General features: G+C 45.7%; 1 protein-coding gene across 1 annotated transcript in view; it reads right to left on the bottom strand.

The window, feature by feature from the left end:
• LOC144753513 (VPS10 domain-containing receptor SorCS3-like) overlaps positions 1-14,957 on the bottom strand; it is a 2,605,581-nt gene that overhangs the window by 211,148 nt on the left and 2,379,476 nt on the right. Inside the window, exon 21 of the mRNA XM_078641177.1 lies at positions 11,201-11,324. Within this exon, the coding sequence (XP_078497303.1) occupies positions 11,201-11,324 (124 nt within the window). The remainder of the gene's footprint in view (positions 1-11,200; positions 11,325-14,957) is intronic.

Genomic DNA, 14,957 nt, shown 5'->3' with positions numbered 1-14,957 from the left:
CAATTGTACCAGACCCAGCTGTGATACTCTATCAAATCCCATGTGATGCGAAATTGTTCACTGTGATTGATGTGTTTCAAGCATTTTTTTACGATACACTTACATCCAGATAGCCAATATCTATTTGCTTTCCGATTTGGAGATCATGTTTTGGCATGGTGCCAAGTTCCTCAAGGGTATACTGAGAGTCCATCAATTTTTAATCAGATATTGTAAAAGTGTTTGGAGCCATTAAAATTGCCTGAGTATTCAGTATTGGTACAATACATAGATGATTTGCTCGTTGCATCAAAAACAAAGAAAGCTTGTGTCACAGATACTATTGCTCTGCTGAATCACTTGGCAGTAGAAGGGCATAAAGTGTCACCAGCTAAATTACAATTCTGTAAAAAAGTTTTGTATTTGGGACACAAAATTGAAAGTATCACAAGATCGAATAAATGTGATCTTGCAAACAAATCCTCCAAAAACACAGAAAGAAATACGAATGTTTCTGGGAATGGTTGGACACTGCCGACAATGGATCAGTGGATTTTCACTGATTGCCAAGCACTTACAAAGATTGACACATAAGGATCTGATTGATCCAACTGAATTGAATGATGAACGTATGAAAGCATTCATGAAATTGGGAGACAGTCTTTGTCGAGCACCTGCTTTAGGAATGACTGACTACAGCACGAAGTGTGCATTATTCTGTTGTGAAAGAGATGGTGGTGCACTCTCAGTCTTGACACAAATGCATGGAACGAGGCGATGTCCAGTGGCATATTTTTCTGCTACATTGGATGCGGTGGCAGCAGCATTGCCAGGATGTCTGAAAGCAGTAGCTGCTACATGTATACCTTTGGAACAAAGTGAGTTCAATGTTATGGGCTAGCCTTTAAAGTTGTATGTCCCTCATTCTATGGAGATTTGGTTGCCCAGAACTCGGACTCAACACCGTACTAGGAGGCGTTTGACTAAATTTGAGAGGGTGATTCTGAGTGCAGAAAATGTCACAGTAACAAGGTGCACAAACTTAAATTCAGCCACTTTGTTTCCAAGTCCAAGTTGTGAAGAAGTGGTGGATGAAGCAGAACATGATTGTCTGGCTGTGACTGAATTGTGTACAAAACCAAGGTCAGCTATCAAAGATGCACCATTGGCTGAATCAGATTGTGTAATGTTCGTGGATGGATCATGCATAAGAGATGAAAAGGGTTCTTTGCTTAGTTCATATGCTGTTTGTACAGTATCTGTGGTTCTTGAAGCCTCATGTTTGCAGGGTACGGTTTCAGCAAAAATTTTGGAGCTGGTGGCTCTAACAAGAACTGGCATAATTGCGAAAAATCTGGGAATAACCATATTCATGGATATTCAATATGGCTTTCGGGTTGTGCATGATATTGGACAACTGTGGATGCAAAGTGGGCTCCTGATTTCATCAAGTTCCCCAATAACCCTTTAGTTGCACTCGTCAGTCAACGGTTGTCGCGAGCACTACCTCCGTAGTGCTGCGAACGTCCGTTGGCTGACGCGGCCCTGCCCACTCAATAGAATGCCCCGCATCGCGGCGGAATTGCTGCTGTGGTTAAGGTGATAAGGAACATTAATTTTGTTAAAGATTTGTTGAATTCACTACAGTTGCCCATTGAAATTAGGTTGGTGAAATGCACTGCACATAAATCTGGAAATGATTACATTACGATTGGCAATAAATATGCTGACCAAGTTGCAAGTTTCTGTGCCCAAAATTCAACTTCAATAAACAAAAGTCCCCAGAAATCTGATTCAAAATGTCATATAATGTTTTCTTCTGAGACATGGTATGGAATTAGATAATTGCAAGAAGAGGCTAGTGATGAAGAAAAATAATCATGGATCAAATCAGGTTGCACACGAGTGGAAGATAAAATATGGGTATGTAGTGATAGGAGACCAATCATGCCAGACTGTTTGCTATCGCAGATGGCAAGAATATACTACGGACTAACACACATAGGTAGAGATGCCATGATCAGGCTTTTTAAGCAGACATGGTACAATCCAAAATTCAGGGTCATTGCTAGGGGTGGGCAGAATTTGCGGAGTCTCCGTGAGCTACGCAGAATTCCACGAGCGCGCAGAATTGCTTGTTCTGCCCGTTCGCGATGCGTTTATCCTGTTCGGGGATACGGTTTGCATGCTCGGGGAAATATCTTGTGAACTTGCCCATGCGGTCGCGGCCATATTGTTTCACTTGTCCCGCCCGCTCGCGATGCATGTTTCCTGTTCGCCAACGCGGATGTCCGATGGCGTGTCCAAAGCATGTGTTCGCGATCGCACACTCTCGCTGGATCGCACGGCTGTACGCAAACAGATAGGACAACTCGTTGGCGAATGCAGGGATCCCGGTTAGTCACTCCCACGTGCGCGAATACGCATTTTAAAAGCGCGAACAAGGAAAAACTTCCGCTACGCCACGGATTGCAGAATTTTTGGCAATTCCGTTGTCTTTGTGGGATGCAAAATTGCCAAAATTCCGCAAATTACGCGAGCGAAGCGGAATTACCCGCCCAGGCCTAGTCATGGCAGAGAGTCTTTGTCAGAAGTGTGTCACATGCCAGCAACAAAATGCAGGGAGAAAGACAGTTGTCAGTTGAGGGTGAATTTGTAAAGCAGTAGGTCCCTTTACACAATTTTAGGCTGACTTCATTGAGCTACCCCCTTGTAATAGGCTAAAATATGTGTTAATGGTAGTTTGTCTGTTTTCTCGTTGGGTGGAAACATATCCAACAAGACAAAATGACAGTCTAACAGTAGCTAAACTACTTTTGAGAGAAATAATACCCAGATTAGGATTTCCAGTCTCTTTGGAAACAGATAGGGGAACTCATTTTAATAATGAAATAATTTGGATGAGTTGTGCAGCTTTGCAAATTGAGCAAAAGTTACATTGTGCCTATCGACCAGAAGCCTCAGGTGTGGTTAAGCAAATAAATGACACTATTAAAACCAGATTGGGAAAAGTATGTGCATCTATGGCACTCAAATTACCAGATGCTTTGCCCCTAATTCTAATGAGTCTGAGAAGTATTCCTGATAAAAAAAGACTGGATTGTCCCCTCATGAAGCGCTAATGGGGAGAACAATGAGACAGCCAATAGTTCCAGTAAATCAATTGTTGACGATAACTGATGATTTAGTACTTGATTATTGATAAGGACTAGCTGATGTGGTGCATTCTGTGTTTCATCAGGTTGGAGAAGTTGCAACCACAACACAGCAAGAACAAGCACATGACCTAAGTCCAGGTGACTGGATCCTGGTGAAGAAGCATGTGAGAAAGTTATGTTAGGAACCACATTGGCACGGGTCATATCAAGTGATACTGGTGACAACAACAGCAGTGAAGTGTGGTGGCTTGCCAAACTGGATTCATGCAAGCCATACAAGAAGAGTCCCAGGTCCACTAGAAGCAGAAGAAAAAGATCAAGAACTGGCTGAAAATGATCGAGTACAGTGGGTATCTGCTACTGGGTCTCAAACATAAACTGCTGAAATTATTGTTAAAGAAGGAGAACAAAATCCAGTTCAAGAACAGAGTCAAAAGAAAGACACCATCAAAAGAAGCTTTGAAGATTGTCTTGAATCTGGTGACTCAGTTCGATGAAAGAAAGCAAGAAAAGGAGATATATGGCCTAAATAAGTGAAAAAACTGATATACACTGTGAAAGATAGGATACCAATTCCTATAATAGGAGTGTTGAGTCAAACGGTGAAGTGATTCAGAAGATGAGATACTTCAAAGGTCAAAGAGAGCAAAAGTACTGCACAAAAGTACACAGTACCATAATGGACATATGTGGTGTCTGAAGACGAAGAACATAAAGATCAAAATCAAAGAGAAACTGTTGCAGAACCGAGTCCGAAGCACTGTTATGAACCGCCGCAAATGAACTCTAAAACGAATAAAAAAGTGCAAAAAGATAGAAGAAAACACTTGGGAAAAGTGAAGAAAAAATTGCTGGAGCTGAAGTAAAGAGCTGTGTAAAAAATAAATAAAAGAGAAGGGTAGAGGCAGGCCTGAGTAGCCTGGATTACACTTACACTGTGGTGTGGGGAGAGGAATATCACAGAGAAATGTAATTTCCAGTCATGCAGAGGAAAACAAAGAATACTTTAACAGCCAAGTTCCTCTGGAAGTGGACAAGAACAAAATTTGTAGCATGGAACATGAGCGTGCTGTGGAAGAAGGAGATACTGAGGCATGTGAATGACATAGCTTTATGAACAATGGTGTTCTTCAAAATGTTTGTTTTTGCCTGAGTGGTGTGACCTCATTTTAGCCAATTAGAATGGTTAGTTAGGTGGGATGGATAGAGTAATGGGTTGGACTTGTGACAAAATAGAGTATAACTAAACCTAGAAAGTAGGAGAAGTGGTTTGTGTTAGAAATGGGGATCTCGGGTTGGCTAAGGCTTGCGCCAAAGCCAGGCAGAGACCACCACTCTAGTCAGGGAAAGGGAGTTACACACCAAAGATAACCCCTGCTCACCACCTTGGTAGCTTGGCACGAGCAGCTAGGCTTATCTCCGTGGCGATGTGTAAAGCATTTGCACAACACACACAGTAACAACACACTAGGCACACCACAAAAGGACTTCACACAAGGTTATATAAAAATAGCCTTTGTATTATAATAAAAACACATCAGATAGGAATCACACAATGTACACTGTGCCAACTGGCACGGCAATATTTACAAGGGATTATTAAGATAGGACAGGGCCATGTGGGCCACTGCCAGAATTAGCACTTGATAAAGAAATAGTAAAAAGTAAGAATACATATCAACTTAGAACACAGTCAGTAATCACTGGCAGACACTATACTCAGTGTCAACCTGTAATATAAATCAGAACAGGCACAGTATCACATAAGGCGAGAACTCTATTCTGCTCCAACCTCATAAGCTAAAATAGGATAAACCACAATCTCCGAAACATCAGGAAATATACTTAAGAACTTAATCTGCAGTAGGGAATAAATCAAACCTAGACCACAGTAGAGAAATAACACATAAGACAGTAGGTAAAACCTAGTAATCATAAAAGCACATCTATGAGCATAAATCAAGGTGCACAAATCATACTAAAAACATTACATTTCCTAGCACCTATATAAATGACATTAGGGCCATGCGTCCTACAAAATCCAATAGTCCCCAGGGCCAACTGGCCATCTATAAGTGGCTCAAATGCCCTCTGTCCATAAAGTCAGGGCTACTGTCAAACAGCATTAGTCACGGGGCGCACTTGGCACAAACCTAAATGTGGCAGCTGCCCACTACTTGCTGGGCTGCTGGGGAGTTCAATGAAGGCCTAAACATTGCAGCTGGCACTAAGTGCTGCGCAGCTGTGCAGGCCAAGGTAGGGAGAAAGGAGTGCGTCTCACTCCTGGATTAAAAGACATGTCCCCTGAATAAAAGATCCTAAACGGTGCAGCTGCCCACTACTTGCTGGGCAGCTGGGAATCAGTCAAAATGAGGCATGGGCTCTCAGTAGCCCTGTAAATAAATTGCGCAAATCGGCGGATCCATCTAGGCTTTGCAAAGTAAATAATGCACTCAAACACTCTGGAGCACTCTGGCTCCTGAAATGATTATGCTCCAAAATAAGGGGAAGGAACTTGACCCCAAGCACTGTGGAGCGCCCTGGAGAGTTTGCTGGCGCGGGTAATGAATATGCCCACAATGTTGGAGCGGCCCGTTGCCATCCGGGGCCGCTCTAAAGGGGAAACTGGTCCTGGGCCTCAAAAAACAATACCCGGGGCAAGAGCACGGGCCCCTATGGCCCGTAAACAAGTAGGCTCAATGTCGGAGCCCTGCATGAGCTTTAAAAGAAATGACCAGGATGTTGGAGCGGCCCGCTGCCAAGTGGGGCCGCTCGGGAAGGAAACCGGGACACCACCCTCCTTACCGGGCTGGTCTGTCTCTGATGGCGGTGGTGTCCCCTCTCTCTGGGGACAGCACAGGACTCTGCATCCGGGGCTCCCCTTCGCTCACGGGAGCCCCGCCACACACAACGCCTCGCCCGGGGGCAGGGTGCATCCTCACCCGGTTCCCCGTCTCATGGCGGGGCTCCCATCTCAGGACCGGGACTTGATCAGGGAGCCCTCGAGGCCCGGGCAGCTCCTCACCGGCCAGGGGAGGAAGCGGGAATGACACGCACTGGGCCCGCCCCCAGTCAGGCAAGGCCGCCTGGCTTCCGGGTCGGGCCAGTGCAGCACCGGCAGTTCGGCGGAAAGTTTCGAACGTGGCTAGGGCCGCGGGGTGGGCACCTGCTTTAGTTATAAGTTCACAAGGCACAATGAGGGGTAGGCTCCCTCCAAATTGGACTATAAAGCAGGGTGGGATCCTGCTATTTAAATATAAAAACAAGCGGCATCAGCGTGGGGTAGGCACCCGCAATATTAGAAAAACGCGGGGTAGGCACCCGCAATTAAATACCAGAAGAAGCGGGCACAATGCAGGGTAGGCACCTGCAATGAAGGAGGCCACGGGGGGAATCCCTGCGCTGGGAATTCCTTTTTACAGGGCACACCAAAGGGGACAGAGTGCTCACAGGGCACAAAAGAGCAGAAAACCCCCAAGGATAAAAAGGAAGCCACAGTCTTTCTAAGGTCCTGAAACAGAAGCAAGGCAGAAGGGTCCCAAGAAGTCCTCCAGGCATCCAGGGGCTGGGCAGAGCCCAGGGAGGCAAGCCTTCCCCTGAGCTCCAGCAGCACCACGCCCCTGGTAGTTCAAAGTCCGCAAATAAGAACATTTACTTGGGGTCACAGCCCCTCTTTTATACACAGAAATCCTTTGATGTAGCAGTGTAGGCAAGGGGAGAACCAGATGCAACTGGTTCTTGAGCACTTTGTTTTGCTCAGCCCCTCTCCCTATTCACAAGACAGGCCAGGGACATCAGACGCACCACAGGGGGTGGAGCCAGCACTCTGGAGGGAGGCCCAGCCCTATTCAGGTCACAGATGCACTCCTCCCTCTCATCAAGCATGCAGATCTCTCCATTCACCACCAGGGCAGACCCATGCTGACTCCTGGAGCCAGGCACACCAGCCAGCTCCAGCCAATCACAAGCCAGACAGTCAATTCACATTCACTGCACAGACAGGCCAACTTCTAGAAGTGGCACTTCTACACTAGACACAATAAATCTGCACACTTCACCGTGCAGCATTTAATCTCACATACCAAACTTGACCTTGCACTCCCACGCATCAGGAACTACCATGGACACACATATCCCCCATGCATTCCTATGGGAGGGCAGGCCATCGCAGCACACACACTCAGAGTGAGCACGCACTTTACACTGGACCACAGTGCTAAAGTGCGCAGAGGCCTAAAATTACTACTACCATGCCAGAGGCTAAAGGCAAAAAGTTTAGGGGTGATCCTGCCAAAAAGGCCCAAGTCCAACAGTTGGCATTTTTCCTAACTTTATGAAAGGAGAGAGCTGGACTCTGTTTTCAATTCTTGAGGGCTGGCTGATGATTTGCTGATCCTTACTCTTATATCTTTGCACTTTAAATCTTTTGAAGTGCCTTGCTTACTCTCATGGCCAGAGGGTAGCATTTCCATTTCCTAGAATCTTGGGTAATAGGTAATATTCATGTGAAAGTATATGTGTACGTAAGTGATTCAGTCTCACTCACTGGAATTTAAGCCAAGGATTATGGCTCACCACTTGTAATGGTCACCAGCTGCCACTGCCGCAAAACTATCTTCACCAAGAATCTGTTTCATAAGTCATGAAAAATATCAAAGAGTCACACACAATACAAGTTACGCACATTTTCAATTTTTTAGGACTTCTCAAAAGAAGCAATTCTTGTTAGATTTGAAATTCCCCTTTCTGTAATGTAGTATGTTATGCTACATTAGGTCAGCAATATGTGGCTAAATAGACGCCATTCGTATTCACGTTATGCACCCACTGAGTTATCCTTGCAGCATGTAAGCTTTAGTTAGCTTGTGTGACCCCATTTTGTATTTCGCAATCCATATTAGACTGTGACTGAATGTGTGTGTACTGTTTGCTTCAGTAGAAAGCTGCCGGGGTGCATTTTCTCCTAAGGTTTGACCTCGCTGTATTAATGGATATGTTGTTTATACTCCTGCATACCTTTCCCATGAGATGGAGCCTGCTCCCACTGGCTCAGCTGCAGGCAAACAAAATGACCTTGTCAGGGAGAGATAGTGTGTACCCGGCCTCAGACTCTTGCCTCATCCTTGTGTGCCCCTCTTTGTCTCCTGCTGCCTTCCGTGGAAAGTTACTTGGTGGGTGTGTCTTGTGCTCCTGCTGAAATGTATATTTGCTATTCCTATGCCTGGGAGGGGCAGTCCCTCTCCAGTCACCTTAAGGTGCAGGTCATGACGGACTCCTCTGTAGAGAATATGGTAACTCTATGTGAATACATCTAACATGGGCTTCGATTGGAATTCATAGAGCATATTATCAAGCCCATTATCGCCGCTTTATCAGCAGTTTCCTGCCGATAAAAGCGGCGATAATGTAACGCCCTTTCTTGATAATATGCCCCTGTATTTTTAGTTCGGCAGATCCCAAATTCGCCTTAAGCTCCTCAACGGATCCTTCCAATGACTCTGTTCTCTCATTTAGCTGGTCGACTTTTTTTTCCAAGATGTCGCAGGCAGCCCTAATCTCCGTCTGGTTTTCAGATGAGACTAAGAATCCCATCCTAATGTCTGCCTTCAAAGAGGCCACCCGCGTCTCAATTGAGGAGCAGGCTAGGGCAGTATCGCCCCTATCCACAGACCCTCCAATCTCTGATGATGATGCAAAAACTGCTGAAGTTTGAGCCATGGGAGCGTTAGATGCCTCACCTAACTCAATCTGACCAAATGTTGGAGCCTCGACTTGGTTTGGCGATGATAGGGTAACAAGCACACAATTCTCCTGCGCCTGCTGGAGGCTGGCTGACTCGGCTACCTCAACTACCCCTGCCATCTGGTTTTTTTCAGGGGTGTCGGCGAAGGAAGCTGCTCGGGACACAAGTGACACCGGTGAGTAAGGAGCCTTCTTAGTAGTTGACTGGCGGGTTGGAGCTAAGAGGTCTGAGGGACTTATTGAAGAGGGCGTCTCTTGATAGTTTTGCTGAATATTTAAGACCTGAGGTAATACTTTGAAGAAGGAGCGCAGTGAGGGAGTGATACGCGATGCCCTGACCTCTCCGCGAACTTTTTTAGAGCCTTTTTTACAGCCTGTTTTCTGCTTTAAGCTCCCCCCTTCGGCTGTCTCAAATATCTCAGCTAGCTTGGTCCTACTTTCTGCTCCCCTTGCAGGACCCCCTAGGTGGGTCTCACTGTTATCTTCTGTTGCTGTACCTTGGGGGGCATGAATAGACTTGCCACCCCTCCCCCTGCCTCTTTTGGGCTTGCCTTTAGCCTGTTTGTTTGCGCCCTTACCTTCCTCTGGAAAGCTCCCGTCACCTACCATAGCCCCTGAGCCAGACGGCATTAGCCCCCCTTGTCGCCTCTTACAGATGCCACGGTCCCACTGCCAGTCTCTCCTTTGCCAGCTCCAGCGTCGAGAACCGCACACAGACCGTCCACCGAGGCCTTAGTTGCAGCTGAAATATCCGAAGAAATGACCACGGTGGAAAAGAAGTCACCTACGCTCGGCACACCAGCAGCAGACTTTCATTGATTTGTGCAGCTCTCGCCTGTGCTTGTGCTGACTCTACCAGAACTCCCCCGCAGGAGGCCGCGGGCTGCCGCTCTGCGGCCCCGCCTCAACTCCACGGCTGCGAACTCCCAGCGCTGCGGCAGGGAGAGACCGGGAGTGAGAGCAGAAGCCAGATCTTTAAAGTGCATTTAGAGGAAAACCAGCACAGCATGGCACCATAGAAGGTGAGATAACCAATTTCCACACATTCCGGCATCGATACCCCCGCACTGTTAGAAAGGCGGCATAGTGGGGGGGAAGAAACGGAGGTTTTCTGGCGAGGGCGCGCGCTGCCGCTCAGCACGCGGGCGCCATGTTTTCCCTAGCCTACACGTCTCCATTTCTTTTTTTGACACCATGTAGATGAATGCTCATAAGTACATAACTCCTCATCTGTTGTTTGACAGAAAATTGTAAATTACATCTAACGCAATTTTAATTCATTTATGGGTCACTGAGTCACTATCATCTTTCCTATCCTTTCGTCAAATATGTGGGTTCTACTGTATGTAAATAAGTGGTCGATTACACAGTATTTTCATAATGTATAGTGGTATGCATGTGTGTGGCTAATGATGAATATGAGGGGCTAGCTGGTTTTTCATTTTCAATTTACTTTGTCCATTTAGTGAAAACGCTTTTGGCATAAATGTCTCTCGTTCTACACACCTCCGGCCTCATTTATGGGTTTTTTGCCATAGGGCAGCGCAGCCTGCACTACAGCAAAAGAAAAGGGCAGGAATGCACCGTATCATATCGATACAGTGCATTCCTGTCCTTTTCTTCAGCAACAGCACATAATGGGCTGCGGTGCTCCAACGCAGGCACCTTTGCACCATGGTTTAAGGGTGCCTGCATTGCGGGATGATTATGTTTGTGCAGGAAGGGGAACTTTTCCTCCACAAAAAAGTCGCCAGAGGCTTATTCCTCTTTTTATGTATGGTGCAGAATGCAGCACACATAGAAAGAGAAAAAACAAGGAGAAATAGAGATATTTCTCATTGTGCCTCCCTTACACCTCCCCTCTGGAGGCGTTAGTTTATGATGCTGCCTCAGACTTATGATGACTCATAAATCTGGGGCAGTGTCAAAAAGCCATGGATGTTGTTGGGAACACCCCCAGCACCACCAATGGAACGCCCCTCTCACACAGTTTTCTGTGTGAAAGGGGCACATATTTATAAGGCTATGAAAAGCCACGTAACATGTCTCTATGTGGCCTTATAAACATGCCAGTGACACATTGCGCCACTGGAACGTCAAAAAAGTGACGTTCCGGCGGCCCAATATTGGAAAGTTGAAATACTGGAGTCGTTTCTGCATCACTTGCCCTTTGAAAGGTGTGATTTTTAAATGTTAGTGAATAGAAAAAAAAAGTTAGAACATATATGAATGACAAATTCCATCAAGAAAATAAAATGTGGGAGTGACACTACCAGCATCCGAGTTAAAAACATGCTTCATTAGAACGCGCTTGAATGTACCGTGTATGGCGATGTCCTTTGTGTCCTGAATAAGGCCATTTCCTCCGGATACTTGGACGGTGATGGTGTGCATTCCTTCTGTGTGGAAAGTGAAAGAGACGCTGCTCTCCAAGGTAATCAAAGGCTGAAAGAATCAAACAAAAATGCCAAATATAACTAGCGTGACAGCAACAAGCAGCATCTTTCGATAGCCATCTCTGAGGCAGAATAAAGCAGTATGAAAAAATAATTATTACCTTTCCTTAGCAGTCCAGACTATCATAGGTTCTCCCTTCAGTGTACCTGAATCCCATTATTCATATGCCTGTGTGAGATCAAAGCGCTGCTTTTCAGAAATTCTATCCCTGCATTCATGTTTTATTCCTTTGGAGGAATTATTCCACTATTCATGCAGATTAGAGGCTTTGTCTCAGCTACTCACCCGACAGAACAACTGATCCGGGCTGTATTTCTTGCCAAACATGACATATGATGCCTAAATACAAAGCTAATTCACACACATTAAAGGCATTGTCTTTGTTTTATATTTGGAAACACATGTTAATGTTATCGGATCCCATCATTATTTTGTGAGAAAATTATATATATGGGAAATGAAAGCCTATTCTGTACTTGCATAATGTGGAAGGATGCACCAAACCATGAGAAATGTATTTTATGAATCCATGGTGCCACTACTCCTAATACAAAGGGGAGAACAGAGCCTATGGTCGGCCCAGTAGACAGGGACAGGTAAAATGGAGTAGCAGGAGAGGAGCACGGGTGGGTGCACTGAGGAACCTGCACAATGGTAGAAAAGAAGACAGAAAAATGTCAGAACGTGCTGAGGTAACTGTTAGACCTGGCATTTTTGGTGTGTTTTTCCCAGACTTTGTGCCTTCTGACTTTTTGAAATTTTAGCTGGCTTTAGGTTTCTAGGCACTGTACCACTGATAACCAGTGCTAAAGTGCATATGCTCTGTACTCAAAACGTGGAAAAATTGGGGTATCCACAATTGGCATAGACTGAATTTACTTGTAAGTCCCTAGTAAAGTGCACTATATGTGCCCAGGGCCAGTAAATTAAATGATAATGGGCCTGCAGCACTTATTGTTCCATACACTCAGCAGCTCTTTAAACATGGCTCAGGCCTACCACTGCAGAGCCTGTGCATGCAGTGTAAACTGCCATTTTGCCCTAACAAGTTACCCTACTTGCCAGGCCCAAACCTTTCCTCTTAATACATATAGGACACCCCTAAGGTAGGCACTAGGCACCCCTATGGGCAGGGTGCAGTGCATTTAAAAGGTGGGCCATGTGTATTTGAATTTTATATGTCCTGGTAGTGAAAAACATCTACATTTATTTTTCACTACTGCAAGGACTATCTCTCCCATTGGTTAACATTGGGATTGCCTTAAAACATCTATTAAGTGTAATTTCCAATTGGAAAAGGATAGATATTTGGAGGTTGGCGTCTCTGGACTCACTATTTAAAATCACAACTTATAGTGACGTCGGATTTTAAATGGTAAGTGTGAAAATTACTCTTTTATATAGTTGGCATTTCCTTACTTTAAACATGCGGTGCTTCTGCCTGTCTCTGAATATACGTCTGGGTTGCGTGACAGCTGGGCTTCGTGAATTCCCTCTAGACAGTAACACAAATGAAGAAGGGATGTGACATTTGCATCCTAACAGCCCATCACCAGGCTGATGGGACTTCCTGAGGTAGATTGTGAAGGAGGAGCTGACACTTGCACCTGAATAGGGCTGTGTCTGTCCCCACAGAAAGAGCTGGATGCCCCTGTAGTCAGTCTGGAGCCAGGGCAGGGAAGGCAGAAACCTTATGATCTTCAAAGTACTCTAAAGTCCCCCGACTGCAAAAGCACATTTGGGTATAAGTACTGGACCCCTGACACCATCAAATCAGAACTTTGCTGGAACCAAGGACATTCTGCCTGGAAAAAGAGCTGCTGTGCACTAGGAGGGACTGGCACTTTGCTAACTGCATTACTGTGTTGGCCAGCTGACTGTTGCGCTGAAGGAGGGACTGCTACTTTGCTATCTGTTCTGCTGTGTTGGCCTCCTGCCTGCTGCTTCTTGCCTGGGAGTGAGCAGGACTAGACCTGTATACTACATCCTTGAAGACAAGTTTCTCCAAGGGTTTGCTGGCTTGCCTCCTGCTTTCTGAAGTTTCAGGGTCATAAAAGACTTCTTTCATTTCTGCTTGACTCTGTCATCTGTGATGCCTACCATTGCCTGAGGTGCCCGCTCCAGACTTGGGCCTCTGAAGTGTGGGAGAGTTGTGGTGCAGCGGCCAGGGCGGCTGACTCTGCAGCGCTGGGCTCGCGGTTCAATCACCAGCGCCGGAGGCAGATCAGCTCAGCATCAGGTGACTCTGAGCAATAGCTCAGTTAATTTCCCCGATGGCCCCTAGCGCCTTGAAACGCCAAGGGGTGATTAGTTCACTCTTTACAAATGCCTGGTTAAGTGAGTTCTGCAGCTGTTTTCTGCAAAAATCAATGCAATGATGGCTTTGCGCTGATCGGTAACGGTGCAGTGCCCTCTGATGCCAATGCAGTGCTGCTTCTTATACAACACGGGTCCCGACTGATAGGTTTGACGACAACACAACACTGATCTGAAGATGTCACTGCGAGGCTCGACTTTGACTCAGCACCAGTACTTTGACACTGACAGTGAAGCTCAACTCTGATGCATCGACTCAACTGTATTTATTTTTTATTTATTTAAAAAGTTTCATGTAACGCAAACATGACCCTAGAGGGTATCAGAGAGCTTGACAGATAAGTTGCGGGACACATAAGGTAGACAATTGTGGGAGAAAAGCAGCAATAAATACAAATAACAACAGGTACTTGTGCCAACCTAGAGCCAGGTAATAGGACCCAATAGTTGCCCACAAGCAAAAGTAAGCAGCGGTGCGTGAAAGGAAGAAAGACATGCAAGTAGAATAAAACAAGAAGAGTCATTAAGAGAGTAAATGAAGAGGAGCAAACCTTGGGCTCAGAGAAGTCACCAGATCAGACTGGAAGGTCAGAAGCTTCTGACTTCAGTAATGTGCTCGGAGGAGCCACTAGAGCAGTCCAGAAAGACAGAAGCTTCCAACTCCATGAGGTGGTCATCAGTAAAGCTTATCATTAATTTTTTAAGGAAAATGTTGATGGAATCAGTCAAGTTTCCTGCGGCAGGGAGTTCCAAATTCTCAGGGTAATACTTGAGAATGAACGATTGTATGCTTTCATTTTTGTAATTTCTAAGGGTTGAGCAGGAAGGTACTGAAGCTCCTTGAGGAACGGGCACCTCAGGAAAATTCTAGCTTATTTGCAAGGTACAGAGAAGTGTTGAAGTGCAGTGCTTTTTGGGTCATACATGCAAGTTTTAGTTGAATCCTTGCCTCAAACGGAAGCCAGTTTGGAGATTTCAGGTCCAGAGACATGTGGTTGAATCTCTTGGAGACTGTGATGTACCTAGCAGCTGCATTCAGTGAAGCCCGGAGAGGGGCTAAACTGTATTTCGGTAGACCACAGAGGGTTGCACTGCCGTATACCAGCCAAGAGATGACTAACGCTTGCACAACAGATTTGAAGTCATCATGGGGAAGAAATGGTTTCTAAGGAAGCTGAGTAGGAAGTTTGCTCCTTAGGTAGATGCGCTGATGTGATCCTGCATGTTTAAGTTCTTATCCAGCACTATTCCCGGCGATTTCGTGGAGTCTATGATGAGGAGTGTGCAGTTGAGAGCGGAGAGATT

Source organism: Lissotriton helveticus, chromosome 5_1 (assembly GCF_964261635.1).
Source record: "Lissotriton helveticus chromosome 5_1, aLisHel1.1, whole genome shotgun sequence".
In the NCBI taxonomy this organism is placed as follows: domain Eukaryota; kingdom Metazoa; phylum Chordata; class Amphibia; order Caudata; family Salamandridae; genus Lissotriton; species Lissotriton helveticus.
This window is presented reverse-complemented; position numbering and strand designations above follow the sequence as displayed.